This window comes from Macaca thibetana, chromosome 19 (genome assembly GCF_024542745.1).
Source record: "Macaca thibetana thibetana isolate TM-01 chromosome 19, ASM2454274v1, whole genome shotgun sequence".
NCBI lineage: Eukaryota > Metazoa > Chordata > Mammalia > Primates > Cercopithecidae > Macaca > Macaca thibetana.
The window spans coordinates 5,743,066-5,757,559 of record NC_065596.1 but is presented as its reverse complement, the minus strand read 5'-3'; the positions used below and the strand labels follow the sequence as shown (position 1 = coordinate 5,757,559).

Here is a 14,494-nt window from a genome sequence, read left to right as displayed (position 1 = left end):
TACTAAAAATACAAAAACATTAGCCAAGCGTGGTGGCGGGCGCCTGTAGTCCCAGCTACTCGGGAGGCTGAGGCAGGAGAATGGCTTGAACCCGGGAGGCGGAGCTTGCAGTGAGCTGAGATGGCGCCACTGGACTCCAGCCTGGGCAACAGAGCGAGATTCCGTCTCAAAAAAAAAAAAAGAAAAACTTAGCTGGGTGTGGTAGTGCACGCCTGTAATCCCAGCTACTTGGAAGACTGAGGTGGGAGAATCGCTTGAACCCAGGAGGCAGAGGTTGCACTGAGCCGAGATCGTGCCATTGCACTCCAGCCTGGGCAACAGAGTGAGACTCCGTCTCAAAAAAAAAAAAAAAAAAAAAAAAACCCGTTGCTGGTCAAGTTGCAGCGAAAGGGACAGCAATGCAAATTACTCCTCCCCTGTGGGAAAGTGATGGACCAACCTGTGCCAAAATCCTTTCAAAAGGGTTTGCTCTAGGCTGGGCATGGCTCACACCTGTCATCCCAGCACTTTGGGCGGCCGAGGTGGGAGGATTACTTGAGCTCAGGAGTTCGGGAGCAACCTGGTCAACAAAGTGAGACCTTGCCTCTACAAAAAATGAGCCAGGCGTGGTGATGTGCACCTGTACTCTGAGCTACTTGGGAGGCTGAGGTGGGAGTATCGATTGAGCTCAGGAGATGAAGGCTACAGTAAGCTATGACTGTACCATTGCACTCCACCATGGACAATAGAGCAAGACCCCTTCTGTCCGGGAGAAAAAAAGAAGTATTTGCTCCAACAATTTCTACTTCAGGAATTCAGTAATTGAGAGCTGAGGAACAAGTAAGGAGCGACGTGTTTAAAGGTATTTTCCAGAGCTTTTGCAATAAACTAGAAACAGCCTGCACATTTCAGGAATGAGGGATTTATTGAGGAAATTGTCTTCAGTCCCTCGAGGAGATGGGATTTTGAAGAAATTTTAAAATCATGAGAGACACTCCTGATACTATTGTCATGTGGACAGAATAGGATAAGAATATTGGAAAAGGCATAAAACACGCAGAGATGCAGCTGCACAGATACCGGCAGGCAGACCTGACTGAGGGGCGTCTCACAAGGGTTGTGCGTCCTCTGTCCTGGTGAGTGTGGGTGGTGCTGTCAGCCCTTTATATCCATCTGTGTATTTCTTTTTCTTTTCTTTTTCTTTTTAAATTTTGTTATATTTATTTTAATTAATTATTTTTATTTATTTATTTTTTGAGAAAGAGTCTTGCTCTGTCACCCAGGCTGGAGTGCAATGGTGTGATCTCGGCTCACTGCAACCTCCGCCTCCCGGGTTCAAGCGGTTCTCCTGCCTCACCCTCCCAAATAGCTGGGCTCACAGTCGTGCATCACCATGCCTGGCTAATTTTTGTATTTTTGGTAGAGACAGGGTTTCACCATGTTGGCCAGACTGGTCTCAAACTCCTGACCTCAAGTGATCTGCCTGCCTCAGCCTCCCAAAGTGCTGGGATGACAGGCTCTTTTTCTTTTTTTAGAAATAGGGTCTCTCTTATACCTAGGCAAGAGTGCAGTGGTGCCAGCCTAGCTCACTGCAGCCTTGGAGTCCTGGGTTCAAACAGTCCTCTGCCTCAGCTTCCAGAGTAGCTGGGACTGCAGGCGCATGCTACCATGCCTGACAAATTTTTGTATTCTTTGTTTTTTTGAGGCAGGATCTTGCTCTGTTGCCCAGGCTGGAGTGCAGTGGTGGGAACATGGCTCACTGCAACCTCAACCTCCTGGGCTCCAACGGTCCTCCTGCCTCAGCCTCCTGTGATGCTGGGACTACCGGAGTGTGCCACCAAACCTAGCTTTTTTTTTTTTTTTTAAGATGGAGTTTCACTCTTTCGCCCAGTCTGGAATGCCATGGCACAATCTGGGCTCACTGCAGCCTCCGCCCCCCAGGTTCAAGTGATTCTTCTGCCTCAGCCTTCCGAGTAGGTGGGGTTACAGGTGTGAGCTACCATGCCTGGCCAATTTTTAAATCATTTATAGAGACGGGCTCACTTCATTGTGTAGGCTGGTCTCGAACTCCTGGGCTCAAGCAGTCGTCCGCCTCAGCCTCTCAAAGTGCTGGAATTACAGGCATGAGCCACCTCGCCTGGCCTATTTTTAAATTTTTGTTAAAGACTGGGGTCTCACTGTGTTGCCCAGGCTAGTCTCAAACTCCTGGGCTCTGTCTCTGTGTTTCAGTTTGGCACAAAGAGTCACTCACTGGGATTTCCACACTTGTGGGAAAAAAACTTTAAAAAAGAACTCTTGGCCGGGTGTGGTGGTCACGCCTGTAATCCCAGCACTTTGGGAGGCCGAGACGGGTGGATCACAAGGTCAGGAGATCGAGACCATCCTGGCTAACATGGTGAAACCCCGTCTCTACTAAAAATACGAAAAAAAATTAGCTGGGTGTGGTGGCGGGCGCCTGTAGACCCAGCTACTTGGGAGGCTGAGGCAGGAGAATGGCATGAACCCGGGAGACAGAGCTTGCATTGAGCTGGGATCTCACCACTGCACTCCAGTCTAGGCGACAGAACGAGACTCGGTCTCAAAAAAAAAAAAAAAAAAAAAAAAAAAAAGAATTCTAGGCCAGGCGCAGTGGCTTACACCTGTAATCCCAGCACTTTGGGAGGCCGAGGCGGGTAGATCACCTGAGGTCAGGAGTTTGACACCAGCCTGGACAATGTGGTGAAGTCCCGTCTCTATTAAATACAAAAAATTACCTGGGCGTAGTGGCTACATGCCTGTAATCCCAGCTACTTGGGAGGTTAGGGCAGGAGAATCGCTTGCACCCGGGAGGTGGAGGTTGCAGTGAGCCAAGACTGCGCCACTGCACTCCAGCCTGGGTACCAAGAGCAAAAACTCCATCTCAAAAAAAAAAAAAAAAAAAAAAAAGAACTCTAGGCTAGACACCGTGGCTCAATCCTGTAATCCCAGCACTTCGGGAGGCTGAGGTGGGAGGATTGCTTGAGCCCAAGAGTTTGAGACCAGCCAGGGCAATATACTGAGACCTGGTCTCTACAAAACATTTTAAAGCAGTTAGCTAGTGTGATGTGTGTGTGTGCCTGCTACTTAGAAGGCAGGAGGATCACTTGAGCCCAGGAACCCAGGAGTTCGAGTCCAGGCTGGGCAACAGAGCAAGACCCTGTTTCTAAAAAAAAAAAAAAAATTCTAACAGCAAACAAAACTAGAAAACAAATGTCCAGCAGCAGAGAGGTGGGTAAGTAGGCCATGGTCCATCCACACAGCTGGATGTTCTGCCGTTACTCAGGAGAAGGAAGATGGCGACAGTCACCTTGCAGAGGGGAGACACACCCCTGATGGTGGAGTGGGGTGGTGGGTGAATTTTTGATACTGCTCGGAAACCCATTCATGTCTCCATAATGTTGGTGGAATGCTTTTCAAAGTATTCTTGAGAACGTGATCGCCAGTGTGCTTTGCAGAAATCCGGTAATGAAGCGAATGTTTACTCTCAGAATGAAGGAGGCTCTGGCCAAGTAGAAACCCGTTCAGCCGGCGTTCCCCGCAGAGGCTTAAGGCCCGCCGGTGGCACGCCACCCCTCGGGCGCCCCAGTGGCTGCGGGTTGGGCATTGCCCCCTCATGGTGTGTGCACTTTGAGGCCAGCTCCACCCTCTGCCAGCGCGTTCGCCTTTTTCATCTGATAATCCTGAAAGAACTCAGCCAGAAGTGTTTGCCCCAGGGCCCCAGGGGCGGAAACGTGTCACACTGGGAGGCCTCATCCATGGCCAGGGTTCTGTCTGGTCATGCCTGCTGAGAGCAGAAGACGGTCCTGCCTTTGTCCTTGAACAGGAGTCTCGGGGGCCCCTACCTGGAGCCTGTAGTTCCCCAGGGGCTGCAGTGATCCCATTGTCTTGGCTGGTGTTAGCACCCCCAACTCACACGGGAGGAAACACTGGTTCCCAGAAGGGTTTTCCTGGGCACCCCGTCCACAGGACCCACTCACCGGTTTCTGTCCGTGAGCGGTGGGGGTTCGGAGGCTGCCCTGCTACCCTACTGTGTCCTCACAGCCAGAGCCGGACCCCACCCTGCCTCAGAAGCCCTCGGAGGTACCTGGCAGATCTTTCTGCTGGGATTATGATTTTCTTTCCCGTTGCTGTGGAAGTCCACACCTCAGGCCGGGTGCCGTGGCTCATGCCTGTAATCCCAGCACTTTGGGAGGCCAAGGCAGGAGGATCGCTGGAGCCCAGGAGTTTGAGGCCAGCCTGGGCAACAGTGAGACCTCATCTCTAAAAAAAAATTAAAAAATAAAGATTAGTCTGGGCACGGTGGCTCACACCTGTAATTCCAGCACTTTGGGAGACCAAGGCAGGCAGATCATGAGGTCAGGAAACCGAGACCATCCTGGCTAACAGTGAAACCCGTCTCTACTAAAAATGCAAAAAAATTAGCCAGGCGTGGTGGTGCGCATCTGTAGTCCCAGCTACTCGGCAGGCTGAAGCAGGAGAATGGTGTGAACCTGGGAGGTGGAGCTTGCAGTGAGCTGAGATTGTGCCACTGCACTGCAGCCTGGATGACAGAGCATGACCCCGTCTCAAAAAAAAAAATTAAAAATTAAAATTAAAATTAAACATTTTTTAAAAAGGCAGAGGAGGCTGGGCACGGTGGCTTATGCCTGTAATCCCAGCATTCCGGGAGGCTGAGGCGGGCAGATCACGAGGTCAGGAGATCAAGACCATCCTGGCTAACACGGTGAAACCCCATCTCTACTAAAAATACAAAAATTAGCCGGGCGTGGTAGCAGGCGCCTGTAGTCCCAGCTACGCGGGAGGCTGAGGCAGGAGAATGGCGTGAACCCGGGAGGCGGAGCTTGCAATGAGCCGAGATCCCGCCACTGCACTCCAGCCTGGGCGACAGAGTCAGATTCCATCTCTGAAAAAAAAAAAATGGGGAGGAGCCCTTCCCAAGACTCTGAACTTCAAAGGCTCTGTGGGCCACAGTCCAAGAAGAGCCCATTGTGGGCCCTTTCCATATACCACGTCCCAAAAGTGTCCTGACAGTGCTCCACAGCCAAGCAGAAAAACCAGTGTCGTGCTGAGGACTACCCAAGCCCTAGTCACTGGGGATGAGTGTGACTGCCCGCAGAGCAGAGGGACGTCTCGGGACTCTCAGGAAGTAGCAGACCCTGAGGGTCCCCGGGGAAGTCATGTGTCTAGGTCTCGCTGCAAAGCTGGTCAGCCCCAACACAGGGGCAGTGACCTCTGAACTGAGTTTAGGGCATCAGGTCTAAGCCTCCTGGGGCTCCCCTGACTCAGTTCTTCCCTCCTTTGGGCCTTGGGCTTGATTCACTCCCTGGAGACTAGTGGCTGATCATAAACTCGCCCGGTGGGCACTGGACAGAGGGAATTCCTGCCCCTGGCACCCCTGCCACCATGATCTGGGAACGGCATGGATGATTCGGGATGGCTCTAGGGACACTTAGCCTCGGGTACCAGGGCTTATGGCGGCCAGCTCAGCAGAGGCCCCTCTGCTGAGCTGGCCACTGACTGCTGTGGTACAGCCTTGGGAGTGTCAAGAGGCGCTTTACACAAAATTTAAAAAGCAGCCGGGCGCAGTGCAGTGATGTGTGCCTATGGTCCCAGCCACTCGGGAGGCTGAGGCAGGAAGATCACTTGAGCTCGGGAGGTTGAGGCTGCGGTGAGCTGTGATCACACCACTGCACTCTAGCCTGGGTGACAAAGTGAGATCCTGTCTCTATGAAATAAAATAAAGATTAAAAAAGATCCACATACCATGTTCTCCCCTGGCTCCTTCTCTGAAGAGAGACTGCCCACTGAGGGCAGGAGCAGGGGGAGGGAGCCCATAGGGAAACACTGTCTGTGCAACTCTTGGCTTCACCCCGGTCATGTCTGGGGCCCGCCCCTCCACCCTGGGGAGTGCCCCTGTCCTCCATCTGCAGGTCTCTGTGGCCCCAACAAGCCTGGTTCCCATGGTGCATCTCTGGGGTTTGTGGGAATATCAGCCGTTTCAAGGAGGCCCAGTGCCCAAGAGGAGGGCCCCACAGGGCGTGCCCCAGGGCTCAGGCTCTGCTGTCTTCTCTTTCAGACGGGGTCCAGGCCCAAGTCCTGTGAGGTCCCCGGAATCAAGTAAGTCTCCACAGGGCCCCCCACCGCACACCGCAGCTGCTGTGCTGCTCCATCCACCCTGGGGCATTCCGTCCACTCTCTTGAGGTTGCAAGTCCCTGCAAGAGGGACACCATGTGACCGGAGGCCAGTGACAGAGCCCCCACATGCCCACCCCTCAGGCACATCATTTCCAGGGATGATACCCTCTCCTGGGTTCAGGGAAGTTGTTGCCCCCGGGCCCCCACTGTCCCCACCGGGTGATAGGCTGCTTTCCAAGGTCCCAGCCAGGTGCTAGCCGACAGTGGTTTCCCAAGCACACAGCACCTGATGGGGAGTGCCCTTTTGCACTGCTGATTTTCTCCCGCCAGCCCCCTGCCCCCCGACCAGCCCTGCCGCACGAGCTCATTCCTGCCTCCCTCTGGCCTTTCCCCAGCATCTTCCCATCCGCCGACCAGGAAAACACTACAGCCCTGATCCCCGCCACCCACAACACAGGGGGCTCCCTGCCCGACCTGACCAACATCCACTTCCCTTCCCCGCTCCCGACCCCGCTGGACCCCGAGGAGCCCACCTTCCCCGCACTGAGCAGCTCCAGCAGCACCGGCAACCTCGCAGCCAACCTGACGCACCTGGGCATCGGCGGCACCGGCCAGGGTAAGGCAGGAACACTCTGCCCTCAGACAGAGCACCAGCTCGTGCAGACAACACGGGCATCTGCAGGATGACTTGGCAGGGTCCTGTCCCAAACACCAGGGCATGGGGGAGAGGGCTGGGGGGTGGCCAACAGGCTGACCCAGCGGGCACAGGCATCCCAGGTAGGGGTGGGGCCTGAGTGCAGGCCTGGTAGAAAGGAGCGTGTGGTGCCCCCAGACACCAGACAGTGGGTTTGAGGGTGTGTGATGGTGCTTTGGGGAGTCCAGGAGGGGAGCCCTGGGGGTTTTAACCCAGCTGGGGTGGGCTACGCCTTCCCTCCGCCCCTCCTTGCCCCCAGCCCCTCATTGGGGGGCGGGATCAGGCCTGACCTGCTTCCTCCACCCGACATCTGACAGCGACCACCTGCTTGTCACACCCCAGTCTCCCCACTCCCACCCCTGTCTCCAGCTCCACACTCCTTTCTTCCTCAGCCACATCCACAGGGACGTCGCACAGGCCCCTCGCCCGTCCCAGTAGCTCATGGCACTGCTGCTGCCCTGCTTCCCCCGGGACCCCCCTTCTGTGGCTACACTGATTGCAGAGGTGTCCCCCCAACTCCTCTGTCCTTTTCCAGACCTGGACCTGGCCCATTGTCAGCGTATCCTGTCGGTTCCGCCCTCAGGACCTGGCCTAACCTGGCCCCTCTCCCCAGGCCCCCAACCCCCTGTCCACCCAGAACAGCCACCAGCCATGGCTTCCTCTGCTTGGGACATTGCACAGCCCCTAGCTCCCTTTCAGTGAAAGCCTGAGGCCTCCAGGGCCTGGGATGTCCACCCTGGCCCACCCTCCACCCTCTGACCTTAGCCCCAGCCCCACCTCAGGGCCTCTCTGCACGTGTAGTTCTTCCCCTCCAGGCGGCCGCAGGCCTCCCTCCCTCCCCTGCCCTGCCCCGTTCAGAGCTAGTCCGTTTGGCAAGGCCATTCCAGCCCTGGCCTCTCCTGCCACATTGCTTTCCTGTACCCCTGCCCTGGCCCACGTTGCTGTTCCATCCTTAGCTGTTGCCTGTGTCCCCCGTTGGCTGTGCAGTGTGTGACCTGCATCCCGGGGGTGGCAGGCACCTGGCTTCCAAGGAGGAGAAATGGCGTGGCTCCAACTAGCCCCAGGGGGTGGGACAGGCAGGGGGATGCACTAGGGGTGAGGGTAACACACGCCACCTCGCTGTGCTCTGTCCTGCCCCAGAGCTGCAGAATGAACCGGCCCCGGCCCAGTCCACAGCCCATCCTGCCTCTGCTGCAGGCTGGGAAGGCAGCACCAGGCAGGACTTTCCATGAGACAGTCACATGCTTACATTTGTAACTGGCAGAGTCCCCCTGGCTGCCCTGGAAGAAGGAGCTGTTGGGAGGGGTGGCCGCTGGAGCAGGACAGCACCCCAATCGGGGGCTCTGCTGGGAGACTCCAGGGTGAAATTGGCCAGCCTGCGAGCCGGGTTGGTGCAGGGAGTGAAGGAGAGGGAGGAGCCTGGAGGCACTCTTGGCTTTGGTGCCAGCAGGGCCAGGGGCAGGCAAGGGGTGTGGAGGGTGCCGTGAATGTTCCTGGGTATTTTGGAGGAGGGCATGGGGACCAGAACAGTGAAGAGGGGACAGGGCCCCAGCCCGAGCGCATCAAGGCTGTGTTCTGACTCCCACACCTGGGCCCTGGGCCCGAGGGGCTCTGCCACTGGACAGAGGGCACCAGGGAAGGCCCAGAAAACACAGCCGATTCGGAGGAGCCCTGTTCATTGTCTCCAGATAGACAGGGCCAGGCAGGCAGCATCCAAACACACTTGCGCGGAACCAGAAAGCCAAAGGCCAGCGCTGGGGCTGCAGGTACTTCTGCCCTCCGTAGAAGCCGCCATCTCCCAACCCCTGCTTTTCTCGTCACATCTCCTCACGGCCACCAGAGCACATAGCCCCCTTCCCGCTGGAGGGTCCTTGGCAAGTCCCCAGCGCCCGCCCAGGAGCCGCGCATCTCCAGCCGGCGCCCAGTCTAAACAAGTGCAAGGAAACACACAACACATGTGGAAGGCGGAGCCGGTGCTGGCCGGAGCGGCCCGGTAATGCCTGACATGTGTTGGGTTGTTTGTGAACCTGCCGCCCAAGCAGCTCGCCTGGCAGGGGCTTTGCTTTCTGGGCGCCTTTTAAATCAAGCCGAGCTGCCGGCCCCTGGCACACACGAAGGTGGCCCCCTCCCTTCCCCGAAGCCCACCCGCCAGTCGGAACGTGAGCTCCTCGGAAAGGAAGAGGCCTTCGTGGCTGGGGAGACAGTACCCCCCTTGGCTCCATCTACATTTCCCGTATCCCTGGCTGCTTCCCAGAGTGCAGGAGGAGGGCAGGCCCTGGCTTCTCCTTCCTGGCCCAGCTTTGAGTCCAGGCGGGCCCTGCCACCTGGCCCGCCCTCCCCTGGCAGCTCTCCCTGCCCGCCCCAGACTTCCCCTCCAGCTGGCTCTGCGCCTGTTCCCAAAGGTGAGCCAGGTTGCCAACAGGAATTCAACAGCAAGGCGCCCGTCCGCCATCCTGGGCCAACTGGCCTCTCTAGGGGTGGCCGAGAGCTCACTTTGTAGCCAGTGGAAGATTAAAAACCCCCTTGTATTCAGGGCAGACGTTAGAGACTGGCAGCCCAACGGCCCAATCCACCCCATAATATGTTTCTTGTAGGCCCGCAGTTGTGCATCTGTGATATGGCCACAGGCCACATCTCGACGTTTCAGACAACAGCAAACCACATATTCAGCAGTGGCCCCATCAGAGTATAATGCCATGTCTTACTCCTCCTTTTCTAGGCTTAGACACACAAGACACACAAGTCCTTACCATTGTGCTACAGTCGCCTACGGTTTTTTTTTTTTTTTTTTTTTTTTTTTTTGGAGACAAAATCTCACTCTGTCACCCAGGCTGGATTGCAGTGACGTGATCTCGGCTCACTGCAGCCTTCGCTTCCCGGGTCCAAGCAGTTCTCCTGCCTCAGCCTCCCGAGTAGCTGGGAGTACAGGTGCCCGCCACCGTGCCTGGCTAATTTTTGTATCTTTAATAGAGATGGGGTTTCACCACATTGGCCAGGCCGATCTCAAACTCCTGCCCTCAGCCTGCCCCGGCCTCCCAAAGTGTTGGGATTACAGGCGTGAGCCACTGCGCCTGGCCAACGGTATTCAGGACACTCACCCTGTACAGGTTTGTAGCCTGGGAACAAGGGCCCTACCATCTGGCTGAGGTGTGCAGAGGCTCTGCCATCCAGGTTTGTGTAAGTTGCTCTGTGATCCTCATGCACAGCCATGAAATCGCCGGACAACGCATTTCTCAGAAGTCACCCCCATTGTTAAGTGATGTGTGACTGTACTTAGAATCAACATTAAAAAACCAGGGGAGTGCCAGTAGAACACCAAATTTCTGGCTGCTCTTGAAGAATCAGAGAGCCCAGTGACCATGGACAATGTCCTGCACCTCAAGATGGGCCACAGTGCTCCAGTTTGCCTCAGGCCCCACCCGCCCCTGTCGTCGCACATCCATACCCTCACACACTCCTGACATCTGCCCCTACTTTTGTACCGACCCCGACCTCTGCTTCTGACCTGGGCACTGAGCATCTCTTGGCCTGCTGGATGCACGAAGTGGTGGATACTCAGGAGAAGATGAGGGAGTGGCCCAGGGTCATGACTCTGAGTGTGCTCTGAGCAGGCTTCCCCCAGATCCTCTCGCCCAGGCATCTGTTGATGCCTCCCTGGACGCCAGGGTCTGCAAAGGGCGCTTGCTGCCTGGGGAGCAGTCGACAGCACCAGGCTTCCTCCCACACGCGCAGCCAAGCAGAGCTGCCAGGGCGTCCGAGGGGAAGTGCAGGCGTGACCAAGCTCGCCCCGGTGAGCAGCTGCCCTAGGCACGGACAAGGCTGTCTGTCATCTCCCCTCGGCGCTTGTCGGGTGTGTTCCATGGGCCCACTCACCCGCCGTCTCATCTGCCGGAACAAGGTTAATCTGGTGCCCGGATCTACCGGGGTGAGTCAGGCGGCTTCACCCCCGCCTTGACTGCAGGCCAGACGCTCTTCAGAGCCTGCTCCTGACCTCACCAGGGCCTCACTTTGAACCAGAGAGGGCGGCGGTTATCGTCGCCATCTCACCAGCCAGGAAACCGAGTCTCCAGGATGGATGGGGGTCAGGCCAGGCCCCCAGGGCTCCTCCTGTCATTGAGGGACCTGTTGCCTGTCTGGCATGGTGCCCACGATAACCCAACCAGCCCCAGCTACTGCCACGTTGAACTTGTCCTCACCCAGCTCCATCACTGCAGCAGAATCCAAGGATTGGGTTGCTCAGGGCAAGGGCCTCTGGGGCCGGGGTGAGGGAAGGGGTGATGAGGCAGCCCCTGGCAGGACTTCCAGCAGGAATGAATGTGTCAGACCCTAGGGCAGAGAGGGGGAAGGATGTTGAGGAGTGACGTTCTTTAGTTCAGGCAGCCTGACGGGTGGCACTGCAGCTCGGGGAATGCGCCAGGTCGGGGGAGGAGAAAGGGGATGTGGGACATGGGGGACAGCAGGTGCTCAGGTCTGGGGGCCAAGAGAAGCAGCTACAGGAGTGGACACATTCACCAAAGGAGGGCAAGATCCATGAGGCAGTGGACAAAACCACAGCATTGGGCAGGACTTGCTGGCTTGAAGCTAACCACAACCCAAGCCATTTTCAACCAAAAGAAAAAAAAGACATTTATTGTCTCCTAAAAGTGGGAAGCAAGCTCAGATGCTGCCTCTCCCCCATAGCCCTTCAGCTAGCTCCTCCCCTCGCCACAGGATGCCCCACGCACGGCTGCAGACAGCCCTTCCTGGAATTCCATCCAAAGTCCCTGGGAAGACTCTCATTGGGCCAGCCTGGTCACATGTCCATCTGGGGGCCAATTGTATGCTCCAGAGATGGGGACGTGCTGGTTGGCTGGCTGTGAGACACCTGCTTCGTGGAAGGAAGAACAGACTATGCAGGACTGTGGGACCCCTGGGTTAGGGATCAGGGCCTTCAGGGGGTGCCCAGGTTTGGCAGTTGGGACATGCCCACGGGCTTCTGTCTGAGCAGTTAAGCTATTCCCATGCAGTGTGACTGTGGGTGTGTAAGCAGCCCTTTCTCAGTCATCAGTCTCACACCCACTCTCCCTCCCTCCCACTTCCTTTCCAGGGATGAGCACACCTGGCTCCTCTCCACAGCACCGCCCAGCTGGTGTCAGCCCCCTTTCCCTGAGCACAGAGGCGAGGCGTCAGCAGGCATCGCCCACCCTGTCCCCGTTGTCACCCATCACTCAGGTGCGAGGGCAAGGTGGGGGGCAAGTGGGAGGGGGAAAGGGAAAGGTGGACCCCTGGGTCTACCTCTCGGCAGGCCTCCTGCTCCTTCCAGGAGGCCCTGAAACCTTGAGAATGCTCCCAACACTTCTAATTGTTGTTATCATATTTTCAGGCCGGGCGCCATGGCTCACGCCTGTAATCCCAGCACTTTGGGAGGCTGAGGTGGGTGGATCACTTGAGGTCAGGAGTTCAAGCCCAGCCTGGCCAACATGGTGAAACCCTATCTCTACAAAAATACAAAAAATTAGCCGGGCATGGTGGTGTGTGCCGGTGTTCCCAGCTACTAGGGAGGCTAAGATGAGAGGATCACTTGAACCCAGGAGGTGGAGGCTGCAGTGAGCCATGATCACACCACTGCATTCTACCCTGGGAGACAGAGTGAGACCCTATTTAAAAAAAAAAAAGAAAGACTCAAGAGCTTAGCTTTTGATTTTTCAATTTGCTGTATTTGCTTATCTACTTTTCTGGGTAGTTTGTATATGTCTCGGAATTTGTCCATTTCGTCTTTGCTATCCAACTTGATGGCAGAAAATTGTTCATAATACTCTTTTGCAATCCCTTTTTTTTTTTTTTTTTTGAGACAAAGTCTTGCTCTGTAGCCCAGGCTGGAGTTCTGTGGCACGATCTCAGCTCACTGCAGCCTTGCCTCCTGGGCTCAAACCATTCACCTGCTTCACCCTCCCAGGTAGCTGGGACTACAGGCACCACGCCCGGCTAATTTTTTTTTTTTTTTAATTTTTAGTAGAGATGGGGTTTCACCATGCCAGCCAGGCTGGTCTCGAACTCCTGACCCCAAGTGATCCGCCTGCCTTGGCCTCCAAAAGTGCTGGGATTGCAGATGTAAGCCACTGCACCTGGCTGTAATCCCTTTTTTAAAAAAGTTTTGAGACAGAGTCTTGCTCTGTCACCCAGGGTGGAGTGCAGTGGCGTGATCTTGGTTCATTGCAACCTCCGCCTCCCAAGTTCAAGCAATTCTTGTGCCTCAGCCACCTGTGTAGCTGGGATTACGGGCGCCCATCACCACGCCCAGCTAATTTAAAAAAATAAATAGGCCGGGCGCAGTGGCTCAAGCCTGTAATCCCAGCACTTTGGGAGGCCGAGACGGGCGGATCACGAGGTTGGGAGATCGAGACCATCCTGTCTAACACGGTGAAACCCCATCTCTACTAAAAATACAAAAAACTAGCCGGGTGTAGTGGCGGGCGCCTGTAGTCCCAGCTACTTGGGAGGCTGAGGCAGGAGAATGGCGAGAACCCGGGAGGCGGAGCTTGCAGTGAGCCGAGATCGCGCCACCACACTCCAGCCTGGGTGACTGAGCAAGACTCCGTCTCAAAAATAAATAAATAAATAAATAAATAATAGAGATGGGGTTTGCCATGTTGGCCAGGCTGGTCTCGAACTCTTGGCCTCATGCAATCTGCCCACCTCGGCCTCCCAAAGTGCTGGGACTATAGGCGTGAGCCACCACACCTGGCCTTGTAATCCTTTTTATTCACATAAAATTGGTAGCAAAGTTCCCATTTTCATTTTCTGATTTTAGTAATTTGAGTCTTCCCTCTTTTTTACCTAATCAGTGCAGCTTCATAGAATGAGTTAGGAATGTTCACTTCTCTTCTATTTTTTGGAAGCATTTTTAATTCCTCTTTAAATGTTTGGTAAAATTGGGCTTGTGTAATGGTAAATTCCTGTAGTCCCAGGTACTTGGGAGGCTGAAGTAGGGATTGCTTGAGCCCAGGAGTTTGAGTCCAGCCTGGGGAACATAGTGAGATCTCATGTCTTAAAAAAGAAAAAAAAAAAAAAGAGTTCAGTAAAATTCAGCAGTGCAGCCCCCTGTGTCTTAGCTCAAATCTGTTGGGAAGTTTCCAATCTCATCTCCTTGTTATAAGGCTATTCAGGTTTTCTGTTTTTTCTTGAGTAAGTTTTGGTCATTTGTGCATTTCTAGAAATTTATCCATTTTGTCTTTTTAAAAACAAAACAAAAAAACCCTAACAGAACTTTGACATTTAAAAATTTTTTTTAATTTTTTTATTTTAATTTAATTTTATTTTTTTGAGACAGAGTCTCACTCTGTCGCCCAAATTGGAGTGCAGTAGCGTGCTCTTGGCTCTCCTATAGCCTCTGCCTCCCAGGTTCAAGCAATTTTTGTGCCAGCCTCCCAAGTAGCTGGGATTACAGGCATGTGCCTACCACGCCCAGCTAATTTTTGTATTTTCAGTAGAGACAGAGTTTCACCATGTTGACCAGGCTGGTCTCAAACCCCCAACTTCAAGTGATCACCCCACCTCAGCTTCCCGAAGTGCTGGGATTGCAGGTGTGAGCCACCGCACCTGCTGCTTGTTTGTTTTTAACGTAACCACAGTGGCATTGTTCACCTACAACCAAGTTAATGGTAGTTCCTTGGTACCTGGCAATGCCCG

General features: G+C 54.9%; 1 protein-coding gene across 6 annotated transcripts in view; it reads left to right on the top strand.

The window, feature by feature from the left end:
* CRTC1 (CREB regulated transcription coactivator 1) overlaps window positions 1-14,494 on the top strand; it is a 174,147-nt gene that overhangs the window by 149,467 nt on the left and 10,186 nt on the right. For all 6 annotated transcript variants that reach the window (XM_050769549.1, XM_050769552.1, XM_050769550.1 and 3 more), the window contains 3 exons: window positions 6,074-6,114; window positions 6,528-6,748; window positions 11,913-12,037. In XM_050769549.1, the coding sequence (XP_050625506.1) occupies window positions 6,074-6,114; window positions 6,528-6,748; window positions 11,913-12,037 (387 nt within the window). The remainder of the gene's footprint in view (window positions 1-6,073; window positions 6,115-6,527; window positions 6,749-11,912; window positions 12,038-14,494) is intronic.